This window comes from Ylistrum balloti, unplaced genomic scaffold, assembly GCF_031769215.1.
Source record: "Ylistrum balloti isolate Yb309-2 unplaced genomic scaffold, AGI_CSIRO_Ybal_v1 Utg370326, whole genome shotgun sequence".
In the NCBI taxonomy this organism is placed as follows: domain Eukaryota; kingdom Metazoa; phylum Mollusca; class Bivalvia; order Pectinida; family Pectinidae; genus Ylistrum; species Ylistrum balloti.
The window spans coordinates 42,362-70,350 of record NW_026782238.1 but is presented as its reverse complement, the minus strand read 5'-3'; the positions used below and the strand labels follow the sequence as shown (position 1 = coordinate 70,350).

The following is a 27,989-nucleotide window of genomic DNA, read 5'->3' as shown; positions in this document are numbered from 1 at the left end:
CTTATTATGTAAACAATGTGTATCCTAATGGCGGCGCCCATGTGTGATGGCGGGAAACACAACTCTTCAATAGAAGCCATTGAATTGAAAACCTTTTTATAGAATTTAGCACAAACATACGGAAGTGACCAATGTCGATATGGGATCGATTTCTAGGCCTGTTTAATGGCGGTATGAGGGCTTATAAAGTACAAGATGTTAAGCGAGAAGCGCGAATAGGTGTCACAGCCAAAAATTTTCACGAGTTGTTGGAAAAGGGATGCAAGAAGCTAAACGTAAGTTGTGTTAGACAGTAGAAAAGATAATTTTCCAATATTAAACAATCAAAACAGGTTTCTGGTGGATATAGGTCTAGGCCTATATCCTGTCCAGTTGCACCATTCCAATGACATCAGCGTCTGATTAGCTCGGCTCATGTTAAGAACCATCAGCTATTTTAGATAAAAGTGAAAAAGTTGAGAGACCAGTTCACTTTAACCCCTCGCCTGATCAATTTTTGTAAAATTATACCAGTAACTAGATGTAGGTGTAATGATATGCAAAACTAGTTAATCACTGACAGTAATTTTCAACTCCTTGGCTTGGCATCAAACCCAGGACCTCTGATTTACTAGTGACAAAGTGTGGCACTCAACCGATCAAGCAAAAGAGAAGTTCTCCCTAGCCATTTTCAGCAAGTATTTTACCAGAGTTACACTAGTTTGTGATACGTCTAAATATGTGAAGAACCATCAGTGATCTTGTCATTGCTTCTTAATCTTGTTAATGAAGAAAGATTGGTATACCTCCAATAATGAGCAGGGAATGATATTAATGGGTCCCAACAAAATTTGGACCTGTACTGCAACATCCAGTGGATGTCACTCAGAAAATATTGTCATTACTACTTCTTCTGAAATGAGAGTTATATCAAGGCAGCATTTTACTACTCCTGAACAGAATTCATATTGAGGCAACTATTCTATCAGTGAGTTATATGATTGACAGGTTTTACCAACTGAGTTTCCTGAACTTTCATTTAAAAAATGACATGATTGTCAATTTGAAAATCTGTTTCATCTGCTTTTCCTAATACCCGAATATTACCATGATGAGTTGTGTATGCACAGATGATCCTAACCTACAGGTCGGTTCATTTCAAGACAGCAAACATCTTGAATATTTTGTTTCTTCTTGGGATGCTGCTGTTGACAGAAAACACTATTGTATCATGAGTCAAGACAATGTAATGAATAATGAAGTGTTTTATAATCATTGTTCACAGATGTAGATGACTCTAAATGACATTTAGACCTGTGCTAAAATTTGGGTCTGTGTCTCTGCATTAAGATGATAGTGGCCACCATCATCAGAATCTTCTGTGGAAAAATAACTGTTGACATTGTGAAGTATTATATCATTTAAAATAAAGTTTGTTGCTCTCAGATTGTAATTATATCTTTCAAATTTAGAACATTTTATGATATGAAGTTGTGTCTTTTAAAACAGCATTTTAATTCAGTATAATTTTTGAGGAGTTATTGCCCATTGTCTATTTATTTTTTTTTCTAAGCATTTCAATCTTGTTTTTATGTAGCCTCTCCCAGTTTTTGATCTTGTTTCTTTGAAAGCTGGCAAGCTTAATGACCATGACATGAAACAAATTGCATATGATTCTCGATGCTGCTTAATGAGAAATACAATATTTAATTGAGTTGTTGCCCTTTGGTTTCTTTTTAAGAATTTTAATATGACCCGAGATTTCTTTTCTGGTTTTTCAACCTTTAAAATCTAGTATGCTTTATCATTAAAACATCTACATCCAGAACCCAGCCTCTTCACCTGTTGTGATTGATCTCTATGCCTCTAAAACATAGTACTGCTTTCCTTTCAGGCATTTTGGTTTTAATTTTTAATAGAGTTTTTGTTATTTTTTACCTTTTTAAAATCTTGTCTGTAGATCCTTTTCCTCCATTTCAACTCAAACATTACACTTGTAGACTTTATGAAGGCATGAAGTTGTGCTCTCTCGATGGCAATTTATTTCCATATTTGTATACATTTTGATACAATGTATTTCTTTTTGCCATGGATCGTTTTTCCCTGCATTATCCTGGTTATTACATGTACTCCAAAGAGGTTTCCACTCAAACACGTTCGAAATACTTTTCACTTTTGAAAATTATATGATAACAATGAAGTAATTGCAATGTTTCTGACGACTTTAATATGAAACAACACTGACTATGGTAGAGTTAGCTTTAATAGGAAAGAACACTGACCATGGTGGAGTTAATTTTAATATGAAACAACGCTGACTATGGTAGATTTAGCTTTAATAGGAAAGAACACTGACCATGGTGGAGTTAATTTTAATATGAAACAACGCTGACTATGGTAGAGTTAGCTTTAATAGGAAAGAACACTGACCATGGTGGAGTTAATTTTAATATGAAACAACGCTGACTATGGTAGAGTTAGCTTTAATAGGAAAGAACACTGACCATGGTGGAGTTAATTTTAATATGAAACAACGCTGACTATGGTAGATTTAGCGTTTCATGATAAATTTTGGTGGTAATCTTAATCTGTCTTTGCCAAAACATGGACGACAAAATGATCAAGAGTGTGAAAGATTTATTGCTTAAAGAAATAAAATGCAGTCGGTAAACTACATAGAGAGGAACTAAACAGGGTTTAGATAACATCATCAAATTTGTGTTAATAAAGGCGAGTAATTATTTTAATATCGGCGACAGTTCGGATGTTCATGATTTGTCAATGCTTATAGCCCTAATTATGAATTTCAGAACATTGTGGAGAACATGTTTAAATGCTTGGACAGCTAATGGGCCAATATGATTTTTATCTTATATCATGTTATATCTGTGTTGTAAATCAAGTTTGCTGTACACGTTCATTTATAATTACACACAAGTGCAATTGTAAGAAAGTTAGGATTTATCAAACTATTTTTTATTGCAATGAAACCTGTCGTTCAGTTGTTGTTGATTGTATCTGAAAATTGAAATTGTGATTGTTTTTTTTTTTTTTTTGTTTTTTTTTGTAATTAAATTTTTTTTGTTATGTGATTGGTTTATAGTTTGACTTAAGAATGAAAATGTTTAGATCATAATTGATTTTGATTCACATAATATATACAGATATGATAGGAAGGAGTAGCTGCTGAGGTTTGAATTAGGTCTTGAATTCATTTTCTTTGTTGTTATCACCTCCACCATTACTAGCGATTCTGGTGAAGCTATAGTGACCCTTTGGTCTCTAGACAGATAATGTATTACTAGATTAAAGAAAAATTCCCTCTAGCTAAGGACACAACTTGTAGTATCAGTAGGACTTGTCAGTTTAAAACATACACTTTGTATTTGAGATTTAATACTGTGTATCCAGTGCTCAAACAAGCTATGAACATGTTATTGGTCACTATTGTGAAAGGCACTTTTAAAAGAATTTTTTAAAAAAAGATTAATTGGATAAATAAGCAACTAGCTGATTAGTTGTCAGTTATAATAACTGATCATCCATGTTGACATCACAACCCATTCTCATGAGCACAAGAAAACATTGAACTGATTTATGAGAGTGGCCTATAACCATGCACTTCAGCGTGTAAGGTGCATATTTCAGAGTCACACTTGACTGGACATGATCACCCCCTCCAATCACACTTATCCACCGTAATGATCAGATTAAGATCTTATCATGTTTTGAAACTTCATATAATATAGATATAATCAGCATGACCAATCACTCAAGATCATATGCATTCCATACCAATATACCACTTCCTTTATTTCAATACAAATCATACACAGTGTCTCTGAGTGTCCTTGACACTTTGATTCAAAGTTATTTATAACTTATCAGCGATTGTTACTAAAACATGTCACTCATGTTGATATATGTCATTTATTGTGTGCATCCTTTAATTTTGACTTAAATAACATAAAAAAATGATTCAGCATATTGTGAAATTGTTAAATAAAAAATTCAAATCTATGACCTGGGATCATGATAAATCAAGACTTGGGATAATATTGATGCTGTAATAAGCTGATAATACACAACTATATACATTGTAGGATTTGTGTTTAATTACACAACAACATAAAATGGTTCTGATTGATCGTGTCCTTTTGCAAGACAACTTATCCCAATTGAATGAAACAGGCTCCTGTAGGTTTTACAGTGAGGTATAGCGACCAACTACTACAAGGAGGCCCCGCCTCAAAATGACCCAGGTTGTTGACAGGATGATAAACTCAACCAACAAACATGTAGTCATTTAGAGGATTGAAGCATGGTTTTGAAAATTCTTTATTGTGGTAATTACGTATCAGTCATACAGGGGAGCCTAAGGACATTAAAGTAAATTGCCTAATACATGTAAATATGAAATTCCCTATGCTTGTTAGCACACCAGTCACTTGGGTCCTTTGTTTTTTGAGTTCTTTGTCAATCTGTTTTTACTGTATTATAACAAGGCTGTATTTGGTGAGTAGGTATTGATAAAATATTATATTTAAAGTTTGTGTTGATCTATAGCTTTTTGCAGCATAGAACTTAGATAAAACTTAAATGATTTTCAATAATTCCATTCAAACTGAATTCCAATCCATTGATGTGCTTTGTCAATCTGATTTACTGCCTTATAAACAGGCTAGTGTATTAGAAATATGTTTTCAAAGTCTATGTCAATGTTTTGAAGCATATAAATTAGTAATAACCTAACCCCAGTCATTTTCAGAAATTCCATTCAAACAGAACAGAAGGACAGCATTTAATTAAATTAAAAAGTCCACTGTAATACATCCCGAGAGTAAACCTTGAATATTAACTATGTTGTTTAGTTTGACACATTATTCCTGCATGGAAGCTAGCTCAGCAAACATAGATGCTCTGACTTTCTCTGGAGACTTGGTACTTCTGGCAAGGCAAAATGCTGAAACAGAAAATAGGATACAATTTGCATATCTCATGTTCAAAGCATGCATGCTGTGGTACGTAATTGAAAAATGTGGAAATGAAATTGTAAAGGTATAGAAATTGTTCAAGGTGAAGCCATACATGGCCTGTTACAGCTTGTACAAATTAGGTTTGTATTGAACTTTAAAACATGTCATTGGTATCAGCATAGATTAACAATGGATCATTTAATGCATGTGGGACATCCATATTATCATACACGAAAAATGATTTCAGAATTATTGTTGAAGTGCCAGCCAAGTCATTTTATATAGGGCTGGAGCTCTGATGTTTTATCCACTCCAAATTAATAAAAGACCTGGTCTTATTCTCCTTGTACTTTTTCAGGAGTCTTTTGTGTAAATCTTTCTATTGGTTCACATCTTTTGTTTTTACCTGTTACAGCCTGTACAATAACTTCATGTGGCCCTTTCATGTTGTTATAAGCAAAATCCTCTTCAGTGAAGAAAATATGAAGCAATTTTGCCGCCATCTTTTCTCCATTGAGGTCACGACCTCCAGGTGTCCTTCCAGCAGCAATGACAGCATCTCTTTGGTCTCGGTGTATAAAAACTTGTGACCCTGGAGAAAGTTCAATCATCTGTATCCAGAAACAAATGTAGGTGTTAGGAATTTCCCAATCAGTTCATACATAAACAGAGGTCACACAATGGCCTTTTGATTTTTGTTGTTTTTTTCTTTTTTATGCCAAAGGCTAATTTTAAAGTGTAGTGTTTTCTTTAATTTTTATTCATGTTTTTTCATTAATTTTTCGTTTCTTTTCATCTTCCTTCCTTCCTTCCCTTCCTCTCTCTCTCTCTCTCTCTCTCTCTCTCTCTCTCTCTCTCTCTCTCTCTCTCTCTCTCTCTCTCTCTCTCTCTCTCTCTCTCTCTCTCTCTCTCTCTCTCTCTCTCTCTCTAGCTGTTCATATTTCAGCCAACCAGAAAACCATTCAGGTAAACCATGTAGATATCAGATATTATTGGTGGATTTTCGGGATATTATTGGTGGATTTTCTGCCGTATTTCAAACTGAATGATATTTTCTAAATTAATGGGATTATCAGTGTCGATGTTACATGTAATATACAAATTGTGTAAGATAATAAAGGAATTTTCTGAAGTCTTAGAAAAAAAATTCATTTATAATGTGAACAACTCAAGATACTTTACTTTTTCTTATATAAATCAGAAATTTGAATTTTTGCAGGTTTTAAAGTCAAAATATATGATAAATAAATTGTATTAATTTCACATAATTTTTGAAACAATCTATCATTGTATATTGATAACTTATATTGACCTGAAGTGTGCGAGGGGTCTTACTGTGAGAGGCACCAGAGTACAGAGACAACCCTACATGGTTGGGCAGGTGATCCCATATCTTTGTACATATACACTGGGAATAAAATCCTGGACATTTTAAGTAAAAGACAAGTGTGTTACCACTGTACCACCCAAAAGTCTCTTAATCAAAGTCAATACATGGATAACAAAGTTAAACAGAGGAATCCATTTTGTATTTTGTTTCCAATAATAATGTCATTGTATTATGACATCACAATCAATTTCTAATTAGCACAGCCAATGATAAACACTCCAGGGTGATACATACAAAGTATTACATTGTATACAGGCAAATTCCATGGATAACAAGTCAATTCTGTGATAAATGTATATAAGTGAAATTACATACTCTGTGTTTCAAGGCATCTGCAGAAGGCACTATTCCAGCCCTTGGTCTTTCTACAAAACAGAAAAAAATAGTACAAGTTAATCTACATGCTCTTAATAATTGAAACAGTTTGGCGAAATTTGGATTTCACATCATTTTAAAAACAATTCCAAGTAAAGATATATTCAGATGTGTATATATGCTGGGTGTAAAGGGGAAATCTAAGGACAATTTTTTATAACTGTTGGGTACCAGTACTTTTTTAGGGCAGACTAGGTGTTAAGGGTAGATTCTGGAGTTGTACTTACCTGGGGCAGGTTAAGGAGTTAAGGGTACTTGTTGGAGTTGTACTTACCTGGGGCAGGTTTAGGAGTTAAGGGTACTTGTTGGAGTTGGACTTACCTGGGGCAGGTTTAGGAGTTAAGGGTACTTGTTGGAGTTGGACTTACCTGGGGCAGGTTAAGGAGTTAAGGGTACTTGTTGGAGTTGTACTTACCTGGGGCAGGTTTAGGAGTTAAGGGTACTTGTTGGAGTTGGACTTACCTGGGGCAGGGGTACTTGTTGGAGTTGGAGGAGGTTAAGGGTACTTGTTGGAGTTGTACTTACCTGGGGCAGGTTTAGGAGTTAAGGGTACTTGTTGGAGTTGTACTTACCTGGGGCAGGTTTAGGAGTTACCTTGCTGGAGATGTACTTACCTGGGGCAGGTTTAGGAGTTAAAGGTACTTGTTGGAGTTGGTCTTACCTGGAGCAGGTTTAGGAGTTAAGGGTACTTGTTGGAGTTGTACTTACCTGGGGCAGGTTTAGGAGTTAAGGGTACTTGTTGGAGTAGGACTTACCTGGGGCAGGTTTAGGAGTTAAGGGTACTTGTTGGAGTTGGACTTACCTGGGGCAGGTTTAGGAGTTAAGGGTACTTGTTGGAGTTGGACTTACCTGGGGCAGGTTTAGGAGTTAAGGGTACTTGTTGGAGTTGTACTTACCTGGGGCAGGTTTAGGAGTTAAGGGTACTTGTTGGAGTTGTACTTACCTGGGGCAGGTTTAGGAGTTAAGGGTACTTGTTGGAGTTGTACTTACCTGGGGCAGGTTTAGGAGTTAAGGGTACTTGTTGGAGTTGTACTTAAATGGGGCAGCTTTAGGAGTTAAGGGTACTTGTTGGAGTTGTACTTACCTGGGGCAGGTTTAGGAGTTAAGGGTACTTGTTGGAGTTGGACTTACCCGGGGCAGGTTTAGGAGTTAAGGGTACTTGTTGGAGTTGGTCCACCAGACTATCTCTGAGGGTAAGAGCGTGATCTGTAAAAATATGTTATTGACACATTTTTATCCTCATCAAATTTAATTACATTTTGTATACACTTTGTTTATAGACTTGAGTAGCATACTCTAAAAATGGTCAGATGTAACTATCAAATTTTAAAATTGACAATCTTTAAAGTTTGTATACTGTAAATCAATTAGATTTCACAAATTCTATACTTTTGTGAACTTACTTCTTTAGACATATTCTTGAATACATGATTTCATGTATGCTGATCTTGAAATGACTAAGTTCGCAAAGGATGAGCTACTATAGAGAACATGACTCTCCAGGATTCTGATATTGGTAACAAAATCAACATGAATGCATTCAGAGTCATTTTTGGTCTATCAGTTAAAAGCAAGAGTTACAGCCCAAATCTGACCAAATATATCGTACATTATGCTGTATTATTTAAAAATATATTGGTATTGATTGAAATATTTTTTTCATAGATTATGTATATTTCTAATGAATATGAAACCAGACCTGGAAAGGACAATCCATGTCATTTTGGCATAGTTCTAGTAAGTAGTTATCATTCAAGGCTACATGAAATGGTATGAAATATTCAAATACTCTCAGTATATTCAAATCCATATTTCAATGCTCGGTTGTTTGCTTGTTGGTTCTGTTGTTGTTTACCTTGTTCTCTTTTGAGAACATGACATTACTTACTTGGATTGACCAAGGTTTACATGGTGTGTATCGTTTATGAAGCAGAATATGCTTACTCTTCCAGAACACCTGGTCTTTTTCTCCTTGTACTTTTTCAGGAGTCTCCATGTAAATCTTTCTTTTGTTCATATTTTGCCCTAGTTTTATGGAATTTGAGTTCGGATTATGATTATGTTGCCATGCTGATATTTTCTTGATATTTTTTTCTGATTATAACATTGATACCAATTTTGTAGAAACTTACCACATTTTGATTGTTTAAGTTCTGTTTGGAATTCTCCAAACTTTCTGGTCACATGATGGCAGCACTGACACTGCCCTGACAGAGTGGGACTCTGGTTCTGAAAACTTGACTGTGTTGAGTTGGGAAGTGAGACCCCCACACTTGGCTGGGGAAACTTGACAGCAGCAGCTGTGTGTCTGCGTGGCCTCACTTGTGGTGATACAATGGCATATTCCTTTTTCTTTAGTGACTCCGAGCGTTTCCTTGAAAACAAGCTTTTGTATAGATTATAAATATTTTATGTATTAAGTCTTTATCAAATATGTCCTGTGGACTAAAATGTGAAAACCATTGCTTCTATTCCATTTTACAAGTTTATTTCATCACATGATAATTTCATCATTTGGTGTCAAGTCAGAAATATCTTATGTTAGCTAGTTCATATTGATGAAGATCTCTGAATTACTCACATTATATAATACAACTGTTAAAGATAATAATGCCAGCTCATGTGCAATCTTATGGCAAAAATATTATTGGAGAAATTAGACACTGTTTGAAAAATACTCATTGTACAATGTTAAAGAGCCACCTAGTATAGATTAGTTGTAGGGTATAAGACATGAATATAGTACAAGGTGTGTACTGGGCACAAGTAAGAAATTGTCTTTGTCATTTAATTTGTCTGTTTTTGTTCAACTATATAGCCAGTCATGCATGTTAGGTATCTGTACAATATCTTCTATCATAATAAATTCAGGGGAGTGAAGGCACAACATCCCTCAAATGCTTAATCTGTAAAATTTGTCCAGGGTCTGTAGTGAGCACTAGGTGTATACAGAGTTCTCACTAAAAGTTGTAAAATAGTGGCGAAGAAGTGAAGACAACACTGCAAATCAATTCTATATCAAGGATTATGCTATCTTCTTGAGCTGGCAACCAGAAGATAGAATAAACCCTGATTTGGATTAGTACCAAGGATAATTCTATCTTTTAGAACTGGCAACCAGAAGATAGAATAAACCCTGATTTGGATAGGATGTAGTGTTGTCTTCCTGGATCGCTATTCTATCTGTTCTATTGTAACAAGTTAAAGGTATATGATGTACATATATCCAGCAACATGTATATGCCAGTAAAATATTTGTATGTGTATTTCCGCCCACAACCATGTCAGTTCTATTTCAACGTCATTTGTCCCTGTTTTTAAGTCACAGTTAACACATAGTAAATGGGGAGACAATACTAATTATATAAATAACTTATACAAATTAAAGCAAATTTTGCTGTCTTTGTGTTAACTTAAGTTATATGGTTGGTATTTTCAATCATATTCTCATGTCTTATATTGAAGCTTTGTCAAAAGGAGGTAACCGTGGTGATAGAGGATGATGGGACAACAGTTTGTGAGGATTCCTTTTTCAAAAAGCTGCCATCTCAGACAGTATTTGTCTTCCTTCAGAAAGGAGAGCGATGGAGGGGAGGTAATTCAATCTTCAGATGAAAATTTTGTATTCAAGATCTATGAAAGTTTTTAGTATGATTATGACAGTATCAACGAGTTTGAGTAGATAGACACAGTATTAATCTGTCACCTTTCTAAGATTCGTATAACACTCTTTTTGAATGTTCCTTCATCAAAATCAAAGTATATATTGGGATAGAAGCATCAGGTAGTTAAAATGTTTTATATTGCCTTGATATACCGGTATCATTGTTCAATGTTTGACATTTGTGACCATTTTTCCAGCTGGAGCCTTAATACATGATGCCTTGAGCAAGCTGTACTGTACTGCTAGGAAAAACGAGATTGCAGGACAAATTCGTGAACTCCTGCAGGGAGAAGATGCTCCTGAAAAAATTCACATTATCTCTCAATATCTTGAGATGATGCAGACTAACACAGACTGCGAGGAGCGATATGAGGATGAGGACTGGTTTGAAGGTAAATTATCTCCTTTGATAGCTAGCTTTAAATAGCATGTTTTTGTTCAACATTATACCATGCTATAACTGAAATTACACTACAGTTCTGTGATAGAAATATTTTTGAAACATGTTATGATACCTATTGAGTATGATATAAACACTGACTTTTTGTTTTTCTAAAGAATTGTCATCAGTTTAGAAGTTTATTAGAATTTTATTGTTTATCCTCAGGTCTAAACAAAAAGTACAAGAATAAAAGTGAGGTGATGAGACACAGTGCCCAGACTAGACTTCGTAGCTACTTCACAACGGTAGGTGTACCAACAATAATATAATTCAAACTTCTTTCTGTCACAACAATTGCAGAACAATTTACCTGGGGGAAATGTATGTGCAGGGACAAGTGACCCCAAACTTTTAACATCCTTGCTAAGTGAAAAGCGAGTTCTTTACCATTAATATGGGCAAGGTCAAAATGTTTAGCCCACCATCATCAGATGGTCCATGGTCTGTCATCTGACATCTGTCTATAACAATATTTGTCATCGCTATTTCTTGAGAAGTACTCTATGGATCTTTCTCAAGTTTCATATAAAATTGGCCTTGGTACCGAGTTGTGCCTGTGTAATTTTGGGATTGATCAGAAATACAAAATGGGAACAGGTGGTCATCTTGGATTTTGCCTAGTAAAGTTTATTATCACTATTTCTAAGAAGTACTGAATGAATCTCTGTAGGTTCTCCATGGTCCCTAGTGCCCGTTTTGGGACTGATCAGAAAAACAAAATGGCTTCCAGCTGACCATCTTTGATTTGGCAGTTAAGAATTATTATACATCCCACAATGGGTATATTGGAATCGCCCTGTCAGTCTGTCTGACCATCCGAACGTCTGCCTGTCCAAAATATTGTGTCAAGTACATCCTAAAAAAGTACTGAAACAGTATTTTTCAAACTTGGCATACTACATACTTCTGATATATAATTGTGCCCTTTCATTTTTCATTTAAAGTTGATCAAATGCTACAGCTTATCATAGCCTATAGTTTGACATATTAAGTGCTCCAAAACCATTAACCATGGAAACACTTTGGAGGCTTCTGATTGGTCAAAATTAAGATATTATCTGATTAAGTTGAAAATTGGTATAAAAAGATTTAGGAGGATGACAAAAACAATGGTACCAGTTTTGTTTCCATTTGGTTGCCATGGTGACCAAAAGAAGACCACTTGAAGGAATCTTGTTAGGACAATCCTTCCAAAACTATTGTTAATAAGGTAGTTGGGGTGGGAGTATTATTGGTGCTTGGTCCTAATTAACAGACATACCTACCTTTGTGGGAACATTTCTATAGTGCTAAGTCCTAATTAACAGACATACCTACCTTTGTGGGAACATTTCTATAGTGCTTAGTCCTAATTAACAGACATACCTACCTTTGTGGGAACATTTCTATAGTGCTAAGTCCTAATTAACAGACATACCTACCTTTGTGGGAACATTTCTATAGTGCTAAGTCCTAATTAACAGACATACCTACCTTTGTGGGAACATTTCTATAGTGCTTAGTCCTAATTAACAGACATACCTACCTTTGTGGGAACATTTTTCTTGGTGCTTGGTCCTAGATGAAATAAGAGATATATTTAAGTGTTATGGAATACATAGAATTATGGATATGACTTTTAATCAACATTACATTTGTTTCTTAAACAGTCCAATCTCAAATTTCTGCTATCAAAATTCTAGAATATCGTTTACGATATACATCTCCAGGAACCCCTAAGGTATACAAGTATTGACTGATGATAAAAGATAATTCTCCATCATATATAATTGAAACCTTTCCCTGGTGCCATGTTCCAATTAACAGACACCCATTCCTATACACACAGTAATGGCCCTTTACCACCTACATTCATAATTATATCCATTTCCCCGATATCCAAAGCTATGACCCTAATCCACCTATATACATAGTTATTGCCCTTTCCCACCTATATATATAGTTATGGCCCTTTCCCTTTTATATACATAATTATTGCCCTTTTGCCATACTTATTCATGGTCCTTTGTTTTTCTTTTTATTGCCTTTTATTAAATGTTATATTTAGCTGAAAATTAAAAGTTAAGATGCATGGTATCATCTCAGGAATAACACTTTTACTGGAGGAAACCATGTTTAGAAAAAGGCTGATTGGTTTACTAATGTAACGAACATTTATGCTGTTTCCTGTGACATATGTCAACATCTGCTTCTTAAGTTTTTGTGAAAAGTTTTTAAAATGTTTATAAATTCACATGTATACATCTTACATCTCTTCTATATGGCATATGCTTTTAAATGCTTTTTTTAATTAATAGGAAATAAACTTTTTTTCCATGAATACTGAGTTAAAAGGCTTTGCTGTGAATATTGGAAACATCTGTAGGACTTATCTGTAGGACATATCTGTAGGACACGTCTGTAGGACATATCTGTAAGACTTATCTGTAGGAAACATCTGTAGGAAACATCTGTAGGACTTATCTGTAGGAAACATCTGTAGGAAACATCTGTAGGACATATCTGTAGGAAACATCTGTAGGAAACATCTGTAGGACTTATCTGTAGGAAACATCTGTAGGAAACATCTGTAGGACTTATCTGTAGGAAACATCTGTAGGAAACATCTGTAGGAAACATCTGTAGGACATATCTGTAGGAAACATCTGTAGGACTTATCTGTAGGAAACATCTGTAGGACATATCTGTAGGACATATCTGTAGGACTTATCTGTAGGACATATCTGTAGGACTTATCTATAGGACATATCTGTAGGACTTATCTGTAGGACATATCTGTAGGACTTATCTGTAGGACTTATCTGTAGGACATATCTGTAGTACATATCTGTAGGACATATCTGTAGGACATATCTGTAGGACATATCTGTACAACGATCACTTAATTATTCAAATTTACAATAGTCTGGTGTACATTTTACGGAGACATTGTTCAAATCTTTGCATTTTCCCCCTTTTCCATCAAATCAGGAGTAGAGATATATTTATATTTATTAAACATAAGTTTGGGGTTTTTTTTCAGTTAAATTGTGATATATCATTAAAAAACAAAAACTCCATATCTGTTATTATTTAATTTGAACATTAAACTAAGAGAATTTTACTTTTTGATATCGCTGCTGCTGCTGCTGAAATTTAATTGATTGGTTTTGTTGTGTATGATATCAGGACCTGATCTAAATTATTGGTATTTTCAGGCAAAAGACCAGATAGAGAAAGAATCTGCTGGAGAATATAAAGATCTCTTACTCACCAGTCTAGACGATGTTCTTAACAAACTCAAACGCAATGACTTTCATGCAACTTACTTTGACCGAACAGCTGGCGCCAAGTTGCGGCTTTGTGACAAGAAGGGCTGGTTTAAATGCGAAGGTCCATTTGACAGTGAATCATGTGACAAATATCACACCATTAACCCATACGCCTCTAAGGGTTACCGTCAGTTGTTCGGCCTATGGAATTTGGATCACATGCAAGTATCCCACTGAATGGTCTGCCACTTCGGCCACGAATCCATTCCTGATAATAAAACATACGACTCTTCATTGTAATACCTTGGGTGTCATTAAGTGATTGAGCCAATCATTCAGACCTGAGTTACAGCAGTGTACCTATCAGACAAAGGAAACCCTATTCTACCTCTGTGTATTTGCTGAAGTAATGTTACCCGAGAGTTTTATAATTGGGATTCACTTTTAGTGCTAGGGTTCAGACCTGTCCTGATAGATACTAGAAATATATACCAGATATATATATTACAATGGATGGTCATACTTATATAAAATTAACAACCTGCTGAGGGCCAACTATTGATCTGGTGCCATAAATATCACATTATATATTTATATCTTCTATAACATTGTTTTCATTAGCCTAACATTGTGTCGTGTAAAGTAATGTGATAGTCCAGGTGATCTAAAGGTTTATCAGACGTCTAGTTTAAGGTCATTCCACCTAAAGGATCAGGATAAAGTGACAGTCATTCATCTATCCATGACCTCCATCTGCTATGCATAAACTTTTCACATTTGGATTTTCTAAGGACCAGCTGAAGGATTTAAGTGAAAGTCTCCTGGGGGTGTGGGCCATTAAGACCTGGGGATGTGGACCATTAAGACCGGGGTGTGGACCATTAAGACCTGGGGGTGTGGACCATTAAGACCTGGGGTGTGGACCATTAAGACCTGGGGGTGTGGACCATTAAGACCTGGGGTGTGTGACCTAGGGGTGTGGGCCATTAAGACCATTAAGACCTTGGAGTGTGGACCATTAAGAACTGGGGGTATGGACCATTAAGACCTGGGGTGTGGACCATTAAGACCTGGGGGTGTGGACCATTAAGAACTGGGGGTGTGGACCATTAAGACCCGGGGATGTGGACCATTAAGACCTGGAGTGTGGACCATTAAGACCTGGGGTGTGGACCATTAAGACCTGGGGATGTGGACCATTAAGACCTGGGGTGTGGACCATTAAGACCTGGGGGTGTGGACCATTAAGAACTGGGAGTGTGGACCATTAAGACCTGGGGTGTGGACCATTAAGACCTAGGGTGTGGACCATTAAGAACGGGGGGTGTGGACCATTAAGACCTGGGGATGTGGACCATTAAGACCTGGGGTGTGGACCATTAAGACCTGGGGGTGTGCCATTAAGACCTGGGACCATTAAGACCTGGGGATGTGGACCATTAAGACCTTGGGGTGTGCCATTAAGACCTGGGTGTGTGGACCATTAAGACCTGGGGGTGTGCCATTAAGACCTGGGGATGTGGACCATTAAGACCTGGGGGTGTGGATCATTGAGACCTGGGGGTGTGGGCTTCTTGTTCGACAATTCTTAGGAAATCAAAGTATATTGTACCAGCAATGGCAAAGCTTTGGCCGATGTTGGAAACAATTCACTGGTCTTTTTAAAATGTAATACTTAATTGTTGTAGATGTGTTATAACATGTATCAAATAGTCATATTAAGGGAAATCATCTTTTTAAACTTTATTAGACACACTCTGTAAAATTGATTCACCTAATTTGGATATGGGACTTTGATGTATCATTGGATGAAGATATTTCTTCCCTGCTTTGCTGATTGGCAAATAATTTTTCAATGAAAGGAATTGTATTACCAATCTACAACTGTAGATCAGTTATATTTGAACTTCACTATTGATATGAGAACTGTCTCCACTCCAACTCTGATAACATCACTATGATCACAGGAACAATGGCATTCAGTCAAAATTCTGTAAAAATCTACTTTTTCATTTTGGAATTGAGAAAGAATTAGATTAAGAGAATAAAGAACTGGTCAGTATTAGTTAAAAAAAATTTAGATTATATCAGTTTAGTTCCCACTCTTCTATGGTGAAGATATGACATGAATGGAAACAGATTTTCTGGTTTTGACACCAAATGGTGGAATTTGTGCCAAGCTAAATAAACCCATTGTACAGTATTCTTTAAGAATGGAACTGGTAAAGCTAGTGAGAACCTTGTTCATAAGAATATCATTTACCAGTCTATCAGAATTTTGTATCATGTTACACACTTATAGAACAGTTAAACATATATGAGTATATGTATGTCACTTATGATAATTTCATTTTTGTATTACAGAATAGAGAAATCAAGGGAGGTAATACCGATGTACATAGAGGCAGCAAAGAATGTACCCAAGGGGAAAGAACTAAACCATCATCATCTCTATAGTCTCCTGTTTACCCGACAAAATCTCAAACTGGTTCAGGTTGGCTGTCACAAGAAAGCTGCTCGTAGCTCTGGGAACTGTTCCTGGCATGATTTTGTGCAATGAATTTTTTCACCAACAGCTCTGATAAATTGGCAGGCTTACAAGACTTACCATCAATCATCATAGACAATTTGACGTGCGGGATCTCAGTTTGAATACTTCAAAGTGAGATCTTTTGTTTATGTGACTACATTATATTTCATGTGAAATATAGGGGTGTTTTATTGTACAATAAGTTAGTTAATTTAATTTTATCTTTATGATCTCATTTTATCCCACTGAAATCTGCAATCATGTAATATTATGCAGATCTTTAATCCTGTAAAAAGGAAAGAACTTTCATTTGGATCCCAATCCTAGACAGCTCTTGTTTTCTGATATTTTTGGTATATATATTGACATAAAAGCTATCCTGTATATGTTATAAGTGTGACACAATCAAGTTTTGTTTATCACTTTCTGGTAAATAAGTGCACATCTACCACAATTACTTTGTCAGCAGCATATAGAAGTGAAATCCGTACAATCTGATATTAGTGTTACACTTTCAGCATGACAACACTGAAGTTAAATCACTGCTAAAACGATGTATGTTAACAGTATTTCTGTGCTTTTTCAGCTCCTTGGAGCTTAATCCTTTTATTCTTCAGGAGTGTAATTTGACTTGTTCTACCCAATACATGAACAAACTTCCAAAATGACTGAAGTGTGTTAGGAATACCATATGAGGTCATTTATTTGCAATTTCATTTTTTCTTTTTCTTCTTTTTTTCCCCCCAACAAGCTGTAAGTTTTTTTGAAATCTTTTAAATCCTCCTAAATAATTACCTTGCAGAAGTACTTGACTTGAATGGCATGTTATTAAATATCAAATTATCAGATTTAGTTTGAAAACAGTAACTGAGTTGTGTAATACAGATGTCATGTTACAATCTGAATTGTTGAGGTTGTTTTTCTTTTATTTTTTTTGTATGATTTTATAAATATTGGATTTTCCCAGACACCTGTGGCATTAAATGAACATGTTAAATTTTTATATCTAAATATAAACAGTTTTTCTCATATGTCTTGTGTAAATGGAACTGTTTTTAATTGATCGTTAAGATGATCAGGATTGGTGCTAATTGTTGCTCTGATTTTCTTGTCTTTAAGCAGATACAGGGACATGTTTGGAAGGGAGATTTCACTGAGTCAAATGTTCAAGTTCGAGATTGATCTAGCTTTTCTTTTCAAATTATATAGCAGAATCTAAAACAATGTATGTAAGTTCAATCTGGACTAACATAACAATATACTTTTAAAGTACACGTTACCATTGTGAGGCTGGGCCTTGTGTTAATGATATCTGTTCCTGTCCTGATTTTTGTGTGATCTTACACAGAATTATTTATCTTATTAGTGCAATATGTCAAAAGATGTTTTTATTTTGATATATTTTTATAATCATCTTTTGAAAGATACTGAAAACATTTCCGGTGTGATGTATAATTTTTCATCTGCGATATTTTTAAATAATTTTAATGTTTTTGAAAAGTGATAAAGAATTAATGATAAATGTACATGTACTTGTACATTATACCTGTTGACCTTGACTTACCAGTATATATATTGTCTGATCACCTGGGGTGTGTACACATTGTAAGTTCTCAGTAGATAAAATGTACATTATACCTGTTGACCTCGACTTACCAGTATATACATTGTCTGATCACCTGGAGTGTGTACACATTGTAAGTTCTCAGTAGATAAAATGTACACAAGAAGAAATCATTGTAAATGTACATGAATCAAGATTAAAAAGAAGCTGTTATTTAATATTAATTTAAATCTATACAACGTTTTGATGTCCAGTTATGTTTCCAAATTTCCTCGTACACATCGCAAGGAAAAGCATTATTGACATTTGATAGCATATGTAACATACCACAGCACTGACAATTTTGTAGCTGTCAGCAGGACTATTACATTCCTCGTACATAAAGACAATGTGATAAAAGTTATATAAGACTTTCTGCCTGTTAATGGTGTTTTTGAAACTGCTTCACAAGTAAATGTATATAAGTCTGTATGTGTTGATTTCCTGTATAATTTCATGTAAATTCCTCTCCATTTTTCTAATAGGCACACTCCAACTTACTCCCCTCTTCAAAAAGTCAAAAACGATAAGCAGAACTAGTCCAGAAGTCAAAAACAAAATAACCAGCCCGTTAGTGACAATAGTATCACAGAAATATCTGTATGATCAAGGTTAATATCCAGTACAACTGCCTTACAATTTTTGTCTTTTGTTCTCTTAAAATCCTCCTCATTTAGAAATGTTAATCTCCAGGGTGTTTAATTGATTAGATGTGGAAAATCCACAAGGTGAGAAAGAAGTCTGATAGTGTGTGTAATTCTGTGTGGCTGTATACCTGTATATGCCTTTAATGCATCTAAACTTATAGATTTTAAATTACATATCAATAAAGTACTGATTGATCAATGATTCTGTTTTGTGATCTGTGATATATATACCAACAACAGACAAATCTTGGTTTTAGTTTAATTGGTACTACTAAACATGGTGCTATGTATGTATATGTACAGAAAAAAGCAGTTATAGTTTCTGTAGTTACCCTAGAAACAGATTCTGCAATTTGATGATGAAATCAGATAGTTACATTGGTACAAATTACTAGATCTCACTAAACCTCCTAACTGACCTTAATTTCAAATACAGATTTCATGTTATTAATTGGTTTTGAACGATGAAGCTGATGACTTCTAAGCAAATGAACAGAATTACTGCTTCATGTGTATTTGTAGGCCACCATCTTTACATTACCAAGGTTCCATCGTCTGACATTTATTAGCCCACCATCTAATAGATGATGGGTTATTCAAATCGCCCTGCGTCCATGGTCCGTGGTCCGTCCGTCCGTCCGTAAACAATTCTTGTTACCGCTATTTCTGGAAAAGTACTGGATGGATCTTTCTCAAATTTCATATGCAGGTTCCCCTTGGTCCCTAGTTGTGCATTGTACCTTTTTTGGACCGACAGGCAGCCATCTTGGATTTTGGAAGTAAAAGTTTGTTACTGCTATTTCTTGGAAAGTACTGGATGGATCTTTCTCAAATTTCATATGCAGTTTCCCCTTGGTCCCTAGTTGTGCACTGTACCTTTTTTGGACTGATTCGAATTCAAGATGGCCGACAGGTAGGCCATCTTGGATTTTGGATGTAAAAGGTTGTTACCGCTATTTCTTGGAAAGTACTGGATGGATCTTTCTCAAATTTCATACGCAGGTTCCCCTTAGTCCCTAGTTGTGCATTGTACCTTTTATGGACTGATTCGAATTCAAGATGGCCGACAGGTAGCCATCTTGAATTTTGGAAGTAAAAGTTTGTTACTGCTATTTCTTGGAAAGTACTGGATGGATCTTTCTCAAATTTCATATGCAGTTTTCCCTTGGTCCCTAGTTGTGCATTGTACCTTTTTTGGACTGATTCGAATTCAAGATGGCCGACAGGTAGCCATCTTGGATTTTGGATGTAAAAGGTTGTTACCGCTATTTCTTGGAAAGTACTGGATGGATCTTTCTCAAATTTCATACGCAGGTTCCCCTTAGTCCCTAGTTGTGCATTGTACCTTTTATGGACTGATTCGAATTCAAGATGGCCGACAGGTAGCCATCTTGGATTTTGGAAGTAAAAGTTTGTTACTGCTATTTCTGGGAAAGTACTGGATGGATCTTTCTCAAATTTCATATGCAGTTTTCCCTTGGTCCCTAGTTGTGCATTGTACCTTTTTTGGACTGATTCGAATTCAAGATGGCCGACAGGTAGCCATCTTGGATTTTGGATGTAAAAGGTTGTTACCGCTATTTCTTGGAAAGTACTGGATGGATCTTTCTCAAATTTCATACGCAGGTTCCCCTTAGTCCCTAGTTGTGCATTGTACCTTTTATGGACTGATTCGAATTCAAGGTGGCCGACAGGTAGCCATCTTGAATTTTGGAAGTAAAAGTTTGTTACTGCTATTCCTGGGAAAGTACTGGATGGATCTTTCTCAAATTTCATATGCAGTTTTCCCTTGGTCCCTTGTTGTGCGTTGTACCTTTTTTGGACTGATTCGAATTCAAGATGGCCGACAGGTAGCCATCTTGGATTTTGAATGTAAAAGTTTGTTACTGCTATTTCTTGGACAGTACTGGATGGATCTTTCTCAAATTTCATATGCAGGTTCCCTTTGGTTCCAAGTTGTGCATTGTACCTTTTTGGACCGACAGGCAGCCATCTTGGATTTTGGAAGTAAAAGTTTGTTACTGCTATTTCTTGGAAAGTACTGGATGGATCATTCTTAAATTTCATATGCAGGTTCCCCTTGATCCCTAGTTGTGCATTGTACCTTTTATGGACTGATTCGAATTCAAGATGGCAGACAGGCAGCCATCTTGGATTTTGGAAGTAAAAGTTTGTTACTGCTATTCCTGGGAAAGTACTGGATGGATCTTTCTCAAATTTCATATGCAGTTTTCCCTTGGTCCCTTGTTGTGCTTTGTACCTTTTTTGGACTGATTCGAATTCAAGATGGCCGACAGGTAGCCATCTTGGATTTTGAATGTAAAAGTTTGTTACTGCTATTTCTTGGACAGTACTGGATGGATCTTTCTCAAATTTCATATGCAGGTTCCCTTTGGTTCCAAGTTGTGCATTGTACCTTTTTGGACCGACAGGCAGCCATCTTGGATTTTGGAAGTAAAAGTTTGTTACTGCTATTTCTTGGAAAGTACTGGATGGATCTTTCTCTAATTTCATATGCAGTTTCCCCTTGGTCCCTATTTGTGCGTTGTACCTTTTTTGGACTGATTCGAATTCAAGATGGCCGACAGGTGGCCATCTTGGATTTTGAATGTAAACGTTTGTTACTGCTATTTCTTGGACAGTACTGGATGGATCTTTCTCAAATTTCATATGCAGGTTCCCTTTGGTTCCAAGTTGTGCATTATACCTTTTTGGACTGATCCGAAATCAAGATGGCTGACAGGCAGCCATCTTGGATTTTGAGAGTAAAATCTTGTTATTGCTATATCTGAGGAAGTCCTGGATGGATCCTTCTGATATTTCATAGATATTGGTTTCCCTTGGTCCCTAGTTGTGCATTGTACCTTTTTTGGACTGATTTGAAATCAAGGTGGCCCACAGGCAGCCATCATGGATATAGACAGTAATACAGCACAAGCATATTGTCCATTATCCACCTGTAACTGACTGCTATCTAATAATACTTTGGGATCTTTTTCAAATGATATTTGCTAATAGGTGCTTAATAAAAATATCTTGTGCCATCATTGAGTACATTCAATGAAGACCAGTTCATGAACATTTACAACACCTGTAACAAACAAAAAAAAAATAAACAAATCTTCAAGAACTGAAAACAGATCCTCAAATGGTGGGCGCCAAGATCCCTCTGGGATCTCTTGTAATGATTTTAATGCTTAGATGGCTAAATGGATCTTTCTCAAATTTTGCATGTAAATTTCTCTTAGAGCCTAGTAAGAGCCTGACCAGAAACAATTATTTCCAGACTGATTAGTAAAAGAAATGGCTTACAGGGTGCTTCCTCGTATTTTGACTGTAAAGTTTGTTGGTGACATTTCTTAAAGTATGCAGGATGAATCTTTCTCAGATTTCTGTAGGTGCCTGTTGGTCTCCATTTTACTTTTTGAGACTGGATATAAAAATAAAATGCCAGACTGGCAGCCATCTTGAACCTTGACATATGAAGATTGACATCACTTTTTCTGTGAAACAGATCGTTCTCAAATTTCTCATATGTAGGTCCTGATGTTTTCTTGTATTAAATTGTCTATCAATCTTTGGACTAATAAAAAAAGACTCACAGGCTTTGATTTTGATATTGACTGTTTGTTATCTCCATTTCCTAAGAACTAGATGGATCATTTTCAAATTGTCATCAAAAGAAACCCTCAGATGCCATATAGGTTCTCTTTGATCTTTAGTTGTGCATTGTCACATTATCAAATTGATCTGAAAATCAACATGGCCGACAGGCAGCCATTTTGGATTTTGACAGCACACAATTTCTAGAGAAGTACTTGATGGATATTTTTTTTCAATTTTATATGTAGGGACCCCTTTGTCCATAGTTGTGCCCTTTCTATTCGAAGTCCGATCAGAAAAACAAAATGGCCAACAGGTGGCCACCTTGGATTTTGACATTAAAGGTTTGTTGTCACTATATTTTGTAGGTAGGTTTCCCTTGGCCCTTTGTGCCCTTTTGATTTAAGGACTGTCAGAAAAGTAAAATATTGACAAGCGACCATATTTATTTGACTGTTGAAAATTATTTCATATGATTAAGAGAAAAGAAGGGAAAGCACTTATAAACACCAAAAATGCTTGTCAATTGTGTTTGTCCACCTTTGCTTCAGAACGTTATAATAGAGACTAAATCGTTAAATATTCTAGATTTAACATTGATCTCAACCTGACTACATTAACATATATAATAAAGTGGCTTTATCTGCACATTGATAACTCTATGATTTAAACATTATTGTACTGGCAAAAAAAACACTGCACAATGTGCACTTTGACCATGAGATAAAGGTTGCAGTGACCTAATTTCAGTGTACACCACCTTACCTGTGGGTCATCTGATCCAGGTACATGTGTGTGTTTCAAGTTTCATTATGGTATCACTTAGAGTTCGAAAGCTATGACCCAGACAACACTTGCAGAAAAGAAATGCACTTACTTGACATGACATTGAGATGATGGTCACAGCAACCTAATTAATTTTAGTGTGCAAAACACACCACCTGTGCATGATGCAGATAGGTTTCAAGATTCATCACGATATCATTGGCAGTTATAAAGCTATTGCATTGACAAGAAAGTACAGAAGAATTAATACTTATTTATCTTTTGACCTTGAGTTGAAGGTCAAAGTGGCCTACTTTTAGTGCCTGACACATTGCCCGTGGATGATGAAGGTTTCAAGTTTCATTCAATATCACCAATAGTTTAAAAGCTAGACTCAAACAAAAGTACTTAAATGATCTTTGACATTGAAGTGAAGGTTATGCCTTGAGATAGATAATGGAATTTCAGAAAGTTCCATCCAGCACTTTCAAGAAATAATGATGTTCAAACAATTTTTCATTGTTAAAAATCCAAGATGACTACTTGTCAGCTGTTTTGTTTTGAACTGTTCCAAAATCAAAGGAGCAGATGTATACTAATGTGATGCTACCAAAATCGTAACAATTTTTACAGAAATTATAAAAAATTTCAACTGAGTGTATGAATCCTTTTTTCTTGATCTTTCATAAAAAGTTTCCACCAAGTTTCATTTCGTGTTTTGGTAAACAGCGTGTGTCTATAGATAAAACACAGAAATCAACACGTAATAATGGTACCCAAAATGGAAAGCATTTCATATCATCAGTTCACTTATACAATAAATTGATGTAATCCTGAATATTTTGTGTTCTTTTTATCCTGAAAGTTCATTAACTTTCTCAGTAACCTCAGCTATTTATCCATGAAAAATATTCATTTCAACAGAGACATATATATCACATGTCTCTGATTTCAACAATATTTTTCATTGTTTAATAACATGATATCATGATTGTGTTGTTGCATGGCATAAATTCCTGGATTTTTTTTATTATTTCATTTTTTCCCTTTTAGTTATAAACAGAAAACATTTGCTGATGAAAAATGTCATAGTCATTTAAAAATACCTTTTCCTTCTTTAGAATAGTTGATATTCACTTGTATGGTAAAATAAAAATTCTGCTTCAAATATTTGAGAAGTGTTCCATTTTTAGTTTAGCGTCATGTTCAGGGCATAGATATATATTCAGCCAGTATTTCTCATGTCCTATTGATGACCAGGATTGTTTATGGATGGAATACGGATAACAGATCGCGGGCGTATGACGATTTGAATAGCTATTGGGCTAATAACAAGGGGTTTTTTTTGCACAAGAGAAAGTCATGGTTATTGCGTCGACAGGTTAGACAGTTTATCAACATTTTAGCCGTGTCCCTTACCACTGTAACTTCCGCTGTTATATCAATTGATATTCCCCTCTCTAAACAGTCGTTGTCTATGTTGTTGTTTAGTTGTTAAAAGTGATTTTCAAAATTGTTACTTTTTATAAGTCATCGTTAATATTAAGCACACACAATCATTAGGGTTTTATTCAATTATTCTTTGTACGTCAAAACTGAGCTGTATTATTCTGAAGAATATCAATTTCAGTTGACGGCTCTTCCTTCAATTATTTTGACATGTGGCACCGGTAGTGTAACAATTTAATGGTGTCACTTGACTTTAAAAAGTTTACATCTCTGCACAGTTACTTGACACTATGATACCGCGATAACGAGATCCGATAACTCAGGTATGTATCTGTTTGAATTAACTATTTGAATATTATTATCGCAAGTAAAGCGAGATAAAGCGACAACGACGTTGTGATCAATTTGTAAACAAACGAGCTGGTATGTTGTGTTTCGTCTGCTTTTGCAATCGTGAACGTCGCTGCACTTGTGTCAGTCACTGTTGAGTGTTCATCACTTTCTGTATGTAGGACATTAAAAAAATATGTGATGTGACCTCCAGATAGTATAACGATGGGTAAGTTATAATTATTTTATATTAAGATGTTTGTTTTTCCTTATGTTCGTTTTGTTGATTACCTGTTGTGATTATATTGGTAAGTGATTTATCTGAACATTACTGTCCTAATGATTTTCGAGAGAAAAAAATCTCAACTTCCTGATGCGAACAGTGCTTTCAAAAATTACAAAGAAAATACCAGCATGGCAACAGAATCTTATCAATGTGAACAACAGAAAAATAAACATTTAAGGTAGACCCCAGGTAAGGGACTAATTAATTAAGAGAATATGACCAGGTGTATAGGAAGGGTAGGCGTCTTCTGTTTCATGGATAACACCTGTTATATAATTAATGATCAATTCAAGTAAGTATTGTCACATTCCCAAATCAGACACTTTTTAGTAATTAAGTAGCTTGTCACATTTCAGCTTCTTGACTGATCCTGCCAGTACGTGCAAGTCATGACAATTTACAAATAATCTTAACTTTTTGCTGACCAATTGAAATATATGTAGAATACATGGTCAGTGTCTCATAATATAAGGTGCATTTTGACAAGGTGAAGAAAGACAAAAGCCCAAAATGCAGCTTATATTTTAAGTCACTGACCATGTAATCTATCTATCCTGCAACATTGATTGAAAATCAGTTTTGTTGTTCAATCCTAACATTGACGTTAATGAGAGTGTTGCCTGATGAGTGATGATGTACAATCAAATGATTGCTCTGTGCAGAAATATAGTTTCAAACTTCAATGGATTTAACAGTGATTTTATAAATTTCCATAGATAAACTTGTTTGTTACAACATATAATGGCTTATTGGAACAGGTATTATTATTTTTCAACATGATTTTTAAATAAATGCAGAATGAACGCATTTTCTAAAATACAGCTGTTTTCGGTCACTGCCAAGTGTGGAGTCTGACATTTGATCAATCAAGCTTAGCTAGAAAGTGACCATGTATGATTGAAATTGCCAGAGTATTATTAAAACTGTAAATGCATCAGATAAGATCACTCTTCTCAATTGTCAATTGGTTTTCATCATCTCAAAGTCCTTGAGAACTTTCCATAACTCGACTTGCAAGATTTATATGGAAATTATGCATTAAAATAGATGTTTCTCTGGCTGTTTTTAAGATGAGAATATTCAGGTGATTAAAACTGAATATGCATTCATAGGATTGCTGAAATAGTGTAATGTAGCCTGCATCTTCAGATGGCCCCACTGTCTGCTGTCCTAAAACATATCTTGTTTACTATCACCCTTTTATCAGAAGAACTGGATAATTCCTAAAAAACAAAATAATGAACAGGTAGCCATCTAGGATTTTGAGTTATTGTCTGTTTTCTATATTTCTTGAGAAATTTTGGATGGCTAGCCCACAACTTTCATAAGTAGGTTGTCCTTGGTCCCTATGGTGCAATGTACATTTTGGAAAAAATCAGGAAAATCAAAATATCAGACATTTTTTATTGTTTTTGCTATTTCTTGATGGATCAGTCATTCTCAAAATTTATTTGCAGGCACCTCTTTTTAAGCTTGATCAATAGTCATGCACTGTCCATTGACCATATTGGAACCTAATGGTTAAACAAAATGGCTGAGTCCGCCATCTTGGATTTTAATTGTCAAAGTTTTTTTGTCATCATTTCTTTAAAGGTAATACAGATCATTATCAGAGGGGGACATAAGTTTTGATTTTGGGACCAACTGGAAAGAAAGAGAAAGGATACATTGTATAGAGAAAAATAGAGATCGTACAATGGTGGCCATGCCATTAGTGAAATGTAAGGTGTGCTAGGGCAAAGAGAAATAATCAGAGATGTATCCCACAATATATACATCATGTGAGATTAACATTTCGCTTGACCCAAGTCCTCAAATATAAGTTGTTGTTTTTATTTTAATAATTTTTTAATAATTTGTGGAAAGTAAATTCTGTTATTTATATTTGTATTTAGATGTTGAATGCACACTAACACTAAATAGAATAAGACAATGCTATGGATTGATTATGATAAGATCTATTTCAGTCAACACATGTTGTCTATACTGACAAGATTTTAGTATACACAAGATAAGTAATAAACTATTGACTGGACACTCCCATTGAAATGCAATAAGACAACAGCACTGCTTTATGGTTAATCAGCTTAGAAAATCTCATCATGGTCACATATGTTTCCTTGTATCAGAATCTGTGATGATGTTGCAAAAGTGGTGGTCATTTCAATGTGTATAGGATGTACAAAGAAATATACTTACATGCATTTTTGTATAGGAAACTGATGTAAAATGTGATTTCCTTTCAATATTACTTTGTATAGAACATGCTGTTTTGTTGTCACTGCAGTCATGACCTGGTGGAAAAGTTCAGTGTAGACAAATTATACCCTGATAATTGTGGAAAGGAACCAGGTTTAAATCTTGTTGGTCAGATAATGATTGGGTTTAGGATGTAGCCTTCATAATTGTAGATCAATTTGCATCTGCTTCAACCTATATAAATCAACTTTATGTATTTTACAACAATTGAAAACAAGTTTTCCCAACTTCTCTTTATCACCTGGTATACTCTTTGGGCCGGATGGAAGCACATGAGGGGTCTTACTGTGGGAGGAAACCAGAGTACCCCATGAAACCCATGTAGTAGGGCAGGTGACCCTGTGTCTTCAGGTCCATTCCAGGAATCAAACCCTGGATGTCTAGGTGAAAGGCGAGTGTGTTACCACTGCACCACCTGAGAGTGATTCAGCAAAATTAAT

The 27,989-nt window shown here is 35.4% G+C and overlaps 2 protein-coding genes across 2 annotated transcripts; one reads left to right on the top strand and one right to left on the bottom strand.

Moving 5' to 3' along the window:
* The first annotated feature begins 131 nt into the window (after window positions 1–131).
* LOC132553428 (DNA fragmentation factor subunit beta-like) lies at window positions 132–16,662 on the top strand. Its single transcript, XM_060217672.1, has 6 exons — window positions 132–275; window positions 10,186–10,315; window positions 10,582–10,776; window positions 10,992–11,071; window positions 14,024–14,298; window positions 16,442–16,662. Exons 1-6 carry the CDS (start codon window positions 132–134, stop codon window positions 16,635–16,637), a joined length of 1,020 nt encoding a protein of 339 aa, XP_060073655.1. The 3' UTR covers window positions 16,638–16,662.
* Window positions 4,860–10,025, bottom strand: LOC132553422 (uncharacterized). Its single transcript, XM_060217667.1, has 6 exons — window positions 10,021–10,025; window positions 8,853–9,094; window positions 7,848–7,926; window positions 6,661–6,706; window positions 5,362–5,566; window positions 4,860–4,942 (listed from the first exon to the last, which is right to left on the bottom strand). Exons 1-6 carry the CDS (start codon window positions 10,023–10,025, stop codon window positions 4,860–4,862), a joined length of 660 nt encoding a protein of 219 aa, XP_060073650.1.
* Window positions 16,663–27,989: the final 11,327 nt, after the last annotated feature.

Coding starts and splice junctions, on each gene's coding strand:
- LOC132553428 (XM_060217672.1), top strand. CDS start 132: ATGTCGATATGGGATCGATTTCTAGGCCTGTTTAATGGCGGTATGAGG. Junction 276..10,185: donor AGGGATGCAAGAAGCTAAAC/GTAAGTTGTGTT, acceptor CTTATATTGAAG/CTTTGTCAAAAGGAGGTAAC. Junction 14,299..16,441: donor CTATGGAATTTGGATCACAT/GCAAGTATCCCA, acceptor TTTGTATTACAG/AATAGAGAAATCAAGGGAGG.
- LOC132553422 (XM_060217667.1), bottom strand. Junction 6,707..7,847: donor CCTAAACCTGCCCCGGGTAA/GTCCAACTCCAA, acceptor TTTTGTAGAAAG/ACCAAGGGCTGGAATAGTGC. Junction 5,567..6,660: donor CAGATGCCTTGAAACACAGA/GTATGTAATTTC, acceptor TTCTGGATACAG/ATGATTGAACTTTCTCCAGG.